The sequence below is a fragment of the Drosophila montana genome, unplaced genomic scaffold (assembly GCF_035044405.1).
Source record: "Drosophila montana isolate Dmon_TW-CO22-7 unplaced genomic scaffold, ASM3504440v1 contig_1505_1, whole genome shotgun sequence".
NCBI classification, from domain to species: domain Eukaryota; kingdom Metazoa; phylum Arthropoda; class Insecta; order Diptera; family Drosophilidae; genus Drosophila; species Drosophila montana.
In genome coordinates, this window is record NW_026996452.1 from 567,956 (window position 1) to 579,398 (window position 11,443).

Below are 11,443 nucleotides of genomic sequence, written 5' to 3' on the forward strand. Positions count from 1 at the left end.
TATGGCTACTTCTAACATTGGATTTGAAGCTCGATTGGCAGCATTGATTGAAACCGTAGGTGTCATTTCATTAATAGTTATAATCGATACATTTAGCGCCGTGAGAGCAACCTATCGATGTTTTCAGCACAGTCAGCGATAGTCATGCATTTCAGTGTTGGATAGCAAGTGAGCTGGAGCAGCGCGCATCAATACGACAGCGTCACTTAAACATTTCGTTTCAAATTCCTTTACAAGAAGTATTAATAAACAATTTGCCGTAAGGCGCAAAAACACAACATGTAAGTGCAGCAACAAAAGATAACAGGGCACACTGTAATTAAGGTGTTTTTGCAGGCCGCAAATAAGTGAGGACACAATGCGCGAGCTGGATGACATTTTGAATGAGAACAACCCAGATGCAAATCGTTTGACGGCGTTTCTAAAATTAAAAACCGCTCCAAAGCCAAAGGCCACGCCACAGTACGTGCTTGGCGGCTACGATGTGTCATTTGATGTAGACGTAGACTTGATAAAACTGCCAGAAAAGCAACAGCAACAACAACAGCAGGCTCAGCCAAAAGGTACACAGACAGTGGCTAACAAAAGAGCGCTACACGAGACATTTAACCTACCCTTTACAGAAAATGTGCAACATTTGGTGACAGAGTCACAGCCGCAACCCGAATTTCCCAATTCGCCGACACACGAGAATTTACCACCGCCGCGGCGCTCCCATAGCGTCTCGCCTGCGCACACTCTACGCTTCCAAGCGCCTCTCAGCGGAGGCACCCTGCCCGAGCCTGATAAATTGCGTCGTGTGGCCTTGAACAGACGCTCCCAGTTGGGTGGCCGGCGCGAACTGCAGAAGGAGTTCGACAATGCTGTAAATGAGACGCGCAAGCCATCGGGCTCCTTTGATTTTGTAAGTTTCGCCTTGTTTCAATATCGTCTTCCATTAACTGACAATCTCACAGCTGCCCACAGTTAGTAGCACGCCTGCTTCAGAGAAACCAGCAACCAGACAGTCGCCACAACAACAGAAGGAGCCGCAGCAATCGCCACAGCGATTACCACAGCGTTCGCCACAGAGCTCATCACCGCGATCGCCACACCGTTCGCCAGGAGCAGCAGCAATAGGTGCCGCCCTTGAGCCTCTGCCGCAACATGACCATTTCGAAACCAGCTTTGAGTCAAATCTAAAGCAAATGGACCGCAAGGAAGAGCGGCCTTCCAAGACGACAGCAGCACAGATTCCCTCGACGAGCACATCACAGCGTCTAGGGACCCCAACTAGTGTGGGCAATCGGGGCACCTTTACCATAGAAAAGGCAACAGAGCCCGCGCCCTTAAACAAAAGCCCAATCATGGGACAGCTGGCAGCAAAGGCTACTCCGTCAACTGCGCGCACGGATTCAAACGCTGGAAGACAGCCTCGAGTGCGTTTGAGACGCTCACCACAGCTGCAAAAAGCAATACGAATAGCACAGCAAAGCGATCGTATTGTGCCTGAAACACAAACCCAGGAGCATAGGCCACAAGTGGAGTCGCTGCCACAGGCGCCTCGAGTGCGTGTGAGACGCACATCCGAGCTGCTCGAGTCAACACGAACGTCCCATCAAATCGGGCCGGACACGGAGCATATTGTGCCGGAAACACAAACACAGCACATGCCACAAAAGGAGGCGTCAGCTGCGCCAGCAACACCGCCAAGATCATCAGCAGCCGCCACAGCAGCAGCAGCAGCTGTTAGTTGTGGCATACAAACCACTTGCAGTCCGGATAATATTCGTGATGATACAATGCTCAACGAAAGCGACGCTGAGATTACGGATAGCACAGCGCCGCTAAACTTGGCACCACCCGGTGGCAATACAACCAGGCAGCATCGCCGGTGCAGGAAGTCGCCTTGCCAGGAGGCGACCATGCAACTGCTCGATTTGCATCGCACGCGCTCAAATAATTTACCTGAGCAGCGCGCACAGAAGATAGCACAGATGGCACTCAATAAGCCGCCCCAGCCGGCCATCAACGGTGAACAGCTTGCCGAGGAACTGGCACGCATGAGCAACTTTGAGATACTTGATTTGCGCAAACGCAATTCATTGGGCAGCATCTATCAGCAGAGCGGGGAGCAGCAGCCGACCATCATGGAGCAGCAGCTGGTATTGGAGCAGAGCATACAAATGGAGATATTGCGGCGTAATCTGTCTGGTCGGGGCGAAGGTTTGCCCAGCAAAGTGACTGCACCCAGTTTAGAGTTAAATGCTTTGCCAGCGCCAGATGCAGCGTCGAGTGCACTCAACAAAAGCACAGCAATGGGGCGAAGCTTATCGATGCAACAGTTCAATAGCTCTACGTTGCTGCAGCCGCCGCGACGCTCGCGCTCCAGACGCCGTGGCGCACCCGTGGTGAGTGGCCTATCTGCACGTTTATCTAATCTTCGACATGCCGAAGATGCATACTTTTCATATTTTAATTCTAATTCAAAATCTCTTTAAAGACCACTGAGCTATTGAATTATTTGGAGCTCTCGCAAGCTATTGAGAAACGCCTCAAGTCACGCTCCAGGACGGACACTAAACGCAGTCTTTACACCAAGGGCAACTCGGACATCGAGGACAATCTGTCGCCGTTGCCGGCAAAACAGACGCGCCTAAGCGACAGCTCCATACAGATCGCACCCGCACCGTCGCCACATTCAATCATCGAGGATATACCCATCGTGCCGCCGCCATCAATCTCCATACGCTACTCGCGTCAGTCTCGCAGATCGGTCCGCTTTAGCTCTAATGTTGTGAACAAAGGGCCGCCAGAGGAAAACCCGGTGCAGCAGAGGGCAGATGCTGCATCAGATCAAACACAAACCTGTCCGGTTGGGATTGTCGATGATATACCCATTGTGCCGTCTCCACCAGCCTCTTTAAGATACTCGCGTCAGTCGCGTAGATCGGTCCGCTTCAGTTCTATTGATGTGAACGAAGAGTCGCCAAAGGAAAACCTGGTGCAGCAGGGGGCAGATGCTGTCGAGGATATACCCATTGTGCCATCTCCACCAGCCTCCTTAAGATATTCGCGCCAGGCTCAAAGGTCTCTGCCGGAGCCGCCAGATGAAATCATGTATGCGGAAGAGGAGCTGCAGCAAAGACCAAATGCAGCTACAGAACTGGAGGCTATATCCATTAAGCCGCATTCACCGGCTTCCAAACGATGCTCGCGCAGGTCGGTGCGCCTTAGTTCTACTGCTGTGAATGCAGAGCCGCCAAAGGAAATTAATTACGCGGAGACGGAGCAGGCGGATGAATTGACAGAAAGCTCTCAAGCTAAGATTATTGAGGATATACAAATTGTCCCGCCTTCGCCAGCCGCTATTCGATACACCCGCCAGTCGCGCGGATCTCTGCCACAGCCGTCCAAGAAGATCGCTTATGCTGAGGAGCAGGAGCAGGAACAGGGACAGATTCAGATTCAGCAAGGCACAGATGCACAAGGCGCAGCTGCTGAGGAGGAGGATTTAATGTTGCCGGCACAGCTTAACAATAATACAGAGGCGAGCAGTACGTGTATGGAGGAGCTGCGCATGGAAACGCCAACACCACCAGCTGCACCAGATGTATCAATCTTGGACCCAATCCCGATAGATGAACAGCCGAGCACCAGTAGAGCTGCACGCGAGGCACTCCAGCTGTCGATTAGCCAGGAACAGAGCAAAAACAGGAATGAATCAAAGGACCCTAGAAAACAGCAGAAGCCAAAGCAAAAGAAGCCAATAGGAGATGATGCTTTATTCAAGAAACCATCTGTGCCGCCGCCCAGGAAAAATCGAAAGAACCAATTGGACAGCGTATTGAATAAGCTGCGCATTACACTCGTCAACGAGACGTTGCCGGAGGAGGCGAATGCAACGAACGGAAACGATGATACAAGTAAGTATTAACATGTCTGGCTAACTGACTGACTGATTGAATGATTGACTGATCGATTGATTGACTGATGAGCAACCATAGCCCTTTAATAATGATACAAGTTAGAACATGTCTGATTGACTGACTGTCTGACTGATTGTCAGATTGAATGATTGATTGATTGACTGATGAGCGAAACACAGTATACACAACCATAGCCGGAAAGCTTAATTTTTCATAGAAGCTCTTATGACCTTTATTAATGATATAAGTTGAAAAATGTCTAATTGACTAACGACTGATTGATTGATTGGTTTAAACATAATCGAAATCGCAAGACTGAGAAATAGAGCTGGAAAGCCTAATTTTTCATTACAGGAATCTCAAATTTGTAAAACTAAAAAGTGACTTTAAATTAAATGAAAATAACCAAATAATAATAATAATTTTTTTTTCAATTGCCAGCTGGAGTTCGCAGATCGAAACGTGGTCACGTTCCGCTGCGCAACACTTGGGTGCACACTGTCAGCGATCCTTTTAAGTTCACCTTCTTTGAGCGCTCGCTTTCTTCCTATACCAACTTCGCAAAGGATAAGTCCAAGACAAGATCAGCTCAGAATCGCACCAATTCGTTAATTGTGAGACCGCCGCTCTGTAGCAGCACGCCGCGCGATGATAGTGAGCCCGGGACTACAGAACGCACTTCCGGAACGCTAAAGCGTAAGCGGGATTACCAGCAGGAGCCACAGGAAATGGGCATATCCCGACTATCCGAAATAACTGAAGAAGAGGAACAGCAAATGGAGCCGGAGAGCTCAGCTGTACGGCAAACCAAACGCAAGGCAGCAACGAAATCATTTGGACGCCCCCAAAAGCGGTCAAAGGATGATATGCCTCTAGAAAATCGAGCGCGACAAAAAAAGTATTCTCGAATATACTCTGACTCAGATTCCGAAACAGAATCAGAAGCAGATCCAATGCCGCGCTCAGAGGAATTCGAAGCTGCAGACGAGCCAGCACCTAAGTCGAGAGCTGCGCCTGAACTGGATCCGGCGCCCAAACTCAACGTGGCGCAAACCCAACTCTTGCAAATGACGGACTGGCTACGTGGTGTTAGCGATGTGCCGCCCGGATCCACTGAGGATGCGGCCAGCGTCGCGAGCGAAGAAGAAAACAATTCAATTCGTTTCAGTACGTTACCTTAATATACAATTACCTTTAATTTAGGCTCGCAGCCTAATCTGGTTTTTCAGACCTCTGAACACAGGCTGTGAGCTCGAACCTGCTTTCTTCACATTTAATTTTCCTAATTTTCCACAATTCTGAACCGTAGCTTTGAGTTCGAAGCTTCGTTTTGGGATTGTTTTCTTTTCGAATCTCCCGTCGTCACATTTTGTGTGCGCACTTTTGCCCGTCCCATTTTGGGTTCGAATCAGAATGACAATTAGAACATCGGCGCCTCACATCCAGTCTTCAGCCTGGTTACTTATATTATTGTACACGAATTTCTTGCAGCATCGGCGGCCAACTTGGATTTCTCGACTTTGGACGGCATTGAATACAGCTTCTATGGAACGGAGGACAAGTGCGCCATAGGCTACATGCGCTTCCAGCCGCTGCAACAGCGTGGCATGAAACGCAACAAGTCCAATACATTGGTGCGTATAAATATATGTTCAAATATATGTTGCACTTAATAAAATAACATTTTGTTTTTCCTTCCAGCGCTTTCTTGCGCTCTATGGAGAGTTTGATGTTCATCTGGACAATGGCTCGGCCGAGATGCAGAGATGCATTTTGAAAACAGGCGATTTGGTTGAGATTAAAATGGGTAACTATTATTTTTTTTTGGATTTCAAAGAGTATATCACACAATAATCTGTATTCCAATTGCTTTGCAGGCAGCCGCTTTAATATAACCAATCGTTTGAATGAGATCAGCCTGCTGATCGTGAATCGCAAGTGAATTGATACGCAGTTTATGTTTACATCAACATATTCACATGCCACACCGATAGATAAAACAAAATCTGCACATACAATGTATGTATATATTTCTTTGTTTTTTTCTTCGACTTTTGAATAGTTTTAAATCTTGTTTTTGTCTGTGCGACATGAATATAAATATATTTTGTTAACGTGAACACAAGAGCTGTTGAGATTGTTAATTTTTTTTTTATTGTTGTATTGTCTCGTGTCGGTATCGGTATCGGTGCTGGGTCTTGGAAATCCCTTAAATATCTATATGTGTATTTAAAACTAAATGTATATAAATTTCAGTTAGAGGATTCCTTTAAGTATGATTTGCTCCAGATGGAATTTTCAAATTTAAGGGGTTTGTTTAATAGATGTAAATTCAGTTGGTGCCGAAAAGATAAATATACCGTATATAAGTATATCACATATTTTATATTATCAAATATATATATACATATATATATTTGAAGCATCGGTCGAGGAATGACATCTTATTAGGGAAAATGTTTTGTTTTTCAAGATTATCTTCATAAATCTAGGCAGTTATGAGCCTCATATTGTGACATATCTGCAGTTTGCCTTAATTGTTTTTTTTTTTAGTATATTTAAAGTATTAAATTAATATTTATTAAATAAATCAATCTGAGTTGTTTGCTGAACTTTGCGTTAGCAACTAAACAAAACTGTTGCCTACTTTTCAGCGCGCGCGCAAATGAAACCCTTCTGTAACCTCCAAACCCCACCACTTGTTGGTTTTTCTCTCGCATTTTGTTGTTAGCGGAAAACTTTTGCATTGGGGTTAGCAAGAGCACCTACGCAAAAGTTGAGACAACGTCATCGCTAGGCGAGCGTAATCCTAGCCCAAGTACAGGCACACGCGTCTACTCTACATATGTATGTGTATCTCTCTATCTGAGCTGCTTACAATTTCAAGTTCATTTAATTTCCATTTTCTCGCAATTTTAGCAAGTTGCACGTAGCACATGGGTGTGTGTCTGTGTGTGTGGGACTTCAAAAGCGAAACGCAAACAAGCAAAAAGCAACAACATTAAACAACAACAACAACAAGAACTGGAACAACAATGATGATGATGATGCTGCCGACTTCTGTTTCTGCTCCGCTCTGCATGCAACTTTTTAACACATTTTGCACGTTTGCTTTGTGTAGCAAATGTCTTAAAAGTAACAAGAAAAAACTGTAATCTGCAGAGTGCTGACAATTTAATACCCTAACAGTCACTATCTGTCATATCAGATTTGGGATATATACACACACATGCACACACACACATGCTTTGAGCTGCTCAACTGGCAGGGCTAAGGCAAAGTTTAGGTAGAATTTTTAGTCAGTTGACTTATTTCCATTTCCATATTTTCATAAGTTGCTGTAACAAATTTAATTCTAGCTTTATGTGGAACTCTGGCAGAGGTGTTCAGGCCATATTTCTTTAGTGGAGGTAAGGGGTTACGACAGAAATTAAGCGATAGTTTTAGTGGCTAAAAGTCTCACACTTTTCAGCTTTTTAATCCTACTCTGTACTTACTGAAATACCTAATCTTCGGCTCATTTTTCCCATGAGCTCTTTATAACATAGTTGTCCAATTTTGTTAGGACTTGTTATATATGTGAAATCTATAAAAGAGTTCATATTTTTAAGTCTGTTTAAGATATCTTGAAAAACAAACTACAAGAACTGAAGTTTTTTCTAATATTTCCTACAGCAGCAAAATGATATAGTTTTTATAGTCGGCAAATGTTCTCTCTACAAATAAAAAAAGATACTCGCCAAGTTTAATCAAGATATCCTTACGAATTATCCATCGAAACATACGTATAATGAAGAAGACCACGAATTTAAATACCTTATCGAATAGGAGATGTTGTCTCCTTCTTTTTGACAAAACAATAACACCCGCTGAAAGGGTAAAATAAAAATACATACAATTGCCGTGAGAAGACGCTGACAAAGTGTGAGGAAATGTGTAACGAGTGGGTTTGAGGCTCATAAACTGTGCGAGGGAATGTGCTCTAAATAGGTGTACACTATAGTTGCATAATGGTCAACGACTAGCAGATACCCATCAAAAGTTGAGATTGTGTTTGAAGAGTTTTTAATATATATACTGTTTTTTATTATAAACTATCAACGTAATTTAGCAAGAGAAAGGGGCAAATCTGGGCATTAAGTCTCTTTTATATGGGGTTCGAGCCCTCTTTCATTCTTTGCTCACTGTGACTGTTTGTATTTGGAGATTATATTTGTAGAATAAGCTCTCTCATAAGCGTTTTGAACCCTCTTTCTCTGTTTGATTCCTTGTACAGTCTGCTGCGGTTAAAACTTTTGTGCAGCTTTGATTATGTTGATACCTTCTCTGATAAGTTAAAAAAAACTTTATTTTAAGACAAGGCTGACAAATATATCAATATCAATATACCCTCTACGCACGTTTAGTGTGGGTAGCTGAAGTAAAATTAAATCAACAGTCGAGCAGTGATGAAAGGTCGCAAGGAATCGACTGGAGGTTCGTGCCAAATGCTGTGTTTTTTGTGGCTGAGAAATGTATTTAAAATTAACAAAACAGCAACTGGCATGCATTACCAATGCGTAAAGCTCAAATCCTTTGATCAAGCACACGCGCACAGCGCGACGCCAACTGAAGGGCTGATAAACACCTCACGATGTTGTTGTTGACAACATTTACCAAGCCTTGCCTCGAAAGTGGCCTGGTCACACGGCTGACGGGTCACGCCCACTGTCAGGTGAAACTTCTGCATGCCAAACAGTTTGACACGCACCGCACACCGAATGCCAAATACTTAGCGAGTGGACTACGTGTCCAACCAGTTGCTCCTGTTACGGGTTGAATTTAAATTCGGACAGCTTGACTCTCACATACCCTTAGCTATGCACAGTTCAACATTTGGGCTGGAAAGAAATCAAAAATTGAATTTAAATCTTATAACTACATTTTGTGGTATTTTATGTGCGATGTGTGGAGATTACGAGGGAAACCCGCTTAATTTGAAGCTGAAGAGAATGCACTAGTTCCTCGGCATGCAGCTGAGCTCTGTTTTACAAAAAGTTATAAACATCTGGGTGAATATTCAGTGTGAATATATTATTCAAAGACTTTTTAGGGCACCATTTTAAGTGAGAAACTCGGTCATCCACAGGGATGATAAGTATATGTATTAGGTGAAGGTCTGGAGAGTGTATATATATATATATTTATGTACAAATATCCGTAGTTTTTATAAGGGATATCAAATTTGCTTGTTAATTTAGATAAATTTAATAAAAAACTGTTGAAAAAGAAAGCTGCAAATGGTGATAGGCTTCGAACCCGGGGCTTCTCGCCTAAGAGACGAATATCTTGCTATCAAGCCACACGCGCAATTATAAAACACATTGAATAATATGTGTTGAAAAATATCTCTTAATGGTGGTGATGTCCGGCCTCGAACCTGCGGCTTCTCGCCGTCGGGACGAACGGCTTGCCATTAAGCCACACGCACAACTAGGAAACATTACTTCTTATGTAAAAAGAGAGCGAGAGAGTGAAAGAGAGAAAATGAGAAAATAAAGAGAGGCTGAGCATTGAAATTGTACGCACAAAATTTTCGTTTGTTTTAAACCGCAAAGCTTTAATCCTGGAAATCATTGCATCAAATATTAATTCCGAAAATGATTTAAATTTAAATCGATTTGAAATTAAATGTAAGCCAACATTTTGAACTGTGTCGGTTATAATACACCGCACAGCATTTGTGGCATGATTGATGGACAAAATAATGATGATGATGATGATAATGGCAGGTGCTTGTGCAGGGCATAAGCAGTTGGCAGACATCAAACATCTAAGCTCATTACAAAGGTAAACATTTTAATTTTGTGCACACATTTGCACAGGCGTCGTTCGCCCTAAGACGATGCGATACGCTCTGCCAGGATATCGTGCTGCAAGTAGTCCACACACACACACACACCCACACACACCATAGGGCCATCCCACTGAGGTGGAGCCAACTTTCAATTGAATTGCATCAAAGTTTTGCAGCGCTGTAAAAATTTAATTAAAATGTCTGTCGCATAAGTTAAATAATACAGAATAATTATAATGCACAGAACTTTTTCCTATCTAGAGATGGCCATATTACGGGCTTCCTTCCTTTTTTTTCACTACTCGAGACGATCACGAAACCCGCGCGCACGGCTTTACGCTCGACCTTTTTTTTTTGTTTAGTTAGGTAAAAAAAGTTTAGCTTTTGACTGTGCTGAGCCTGATTATATAAATGGTTTTTATATTAAATGTATATTTTATATATAGTTTCCAATCAACTCTAATATTTATTCTTAATTTCAACACTGACCAAATTTTTATGTTGAATTTAAGTTTTTGTAGCTTCTTTCCTCATTCCATGTTCCTCCCATTTCAAGCATTCATTTATTTTTCGTGTTGAGCCGTGCATGTTCGTGTCACGCGCCCAAATTTTGCCCGCACAACTTTTTCTTTGTCTTGTGTGTTGACGTTGAAACGAGATTTGTGTTATCAAGTATACGCCGTGTGTGCAACCCAATCCGCAACCCGTAGCCCGCACCCCGCACCACGCATCCCGCACTCCGCTCGCTGGCCACAAACGGGCTTCCAAAAAGGTGTTCATGCATATTTAAAAACTTGACGGGGTGTGAAGTGCGGATTGCTTGTTGTTGTCCACAAATCCATTCTGAAATTGGCCGCCTTGCTCCGTGCATCTGCACTGCGAGCCACAAAAACAACAACAACAACAACATCGGCCAGAAAGGACTCGCCAACAAGTCGAGTGTAAACTTTTTCGTCATGTCCCGGCAACCCGCCTCAACACTCTCCTTCGTCGGCGCCTGAGTGTCTCATGTGCCTGGCACATGGTCGCATAATGGACCCATGTCAGAATTTAATGTGGTTCTTTTTGTGGCGGGTCAACTTTGCATATATGCCAAATAGCTGACCGCAGCTTTTTGTTGCCATTATTTTTGTTGTTGTGGTTCGAAAGTGTCGGCAAAAGGCAGAAGAAGAAGAAGAAGAAGAAGCGTGTATGTGATATCACAGTTAATTGATTTGCCAATCCAACGATTGTGCAGGCGCATATTAAAGAGGCATTAGATCTACAAATATATGGCAAATATTATTTACCATAGCAAGCACATGTACAAAAATTCCTTATAATATTGCCTTTAAAGAGCTTTTGATTTTAAATAATGCACTAGATTTAACATTGCTGAAGTTGATCTGCATTTTTGTCAGTGTATTTTTTATTTTTTGTTAACTTCCACGCCAACTATCCAAATAGAAGCATTTAATTTATTGCTCAAATATTGTAAAATTTAAAAATAACTCTGGAATGGTTTTAACACAAACATCAACATGTTTTTTTGAATGCAAAGTAAATATTTTTGCGGCGCACGCAAATTTATCCTAAATATTTGCTTAATTGCATTTGTTTCATATGCCAAAATATTTTTAATTGAGTTTTTAAAATGTTTTCCACACAATTATGAAAAATCAAATGTAATTTGCTTAAAATTGTTGTTGATTTGGATTGT

General features: G+C 43.1%; 1 protein-coding gene across 2 annotated transcripts; it reads left to right on the forward strand.

The window, feature by feature from the left end:
- Positions 1-276: 276 nt before the first annotated feature.
- On the forward strand, positions 277-6,035 carry Cenp-C (Centromeric protein-C). 2 transcript variants are annotated; one of them, XM_064698020.1, is made up of 9 exons: positions 277-281; positions 337-563; positions 624-904; positions 957-2,390; positions 2,483-3,905; positions 4,350-5,075; positions 5,400-5,542; positions 5,610-5,715; positions 5,786-6,035. In XM_064698020.1, coding segments are annotated over exons 1-9 (4,407 nt in total). In that variant the 5' UTR covers positions 277-279; the 3' UTR covers positions 5,851-6,035. The 2 variants fall into 2 exon arrangements, with proteins under 2 accessions (XP_064554090.1, XP_064554083.1); XM_064698013.1 differs by having other exon boundaries at positions 337-904.
- Positions 6,036-11,443: the final 5,408 nt, after the last annotated feature.

Excerpts from the sequence above, each read along its gene's own strand:
- Cenp-C (XM_064698013.1), top strand. Across the intron at positions 905-956 it reads CATCGGGCTCCTTTGATTTT|CTGCCCACAGTTAGTAGCAC; the intron begins GTAAGTTTCGCC and ends ACAATCTCACAG. Across the intron at positions 5,543-5,609 it reads GCAACAAGTCCAATACATTG|CGCTTTCTTGCGCTCTATGG; the intron begins GTGCGTATAAAT and ends TTTTCCTTCCAG.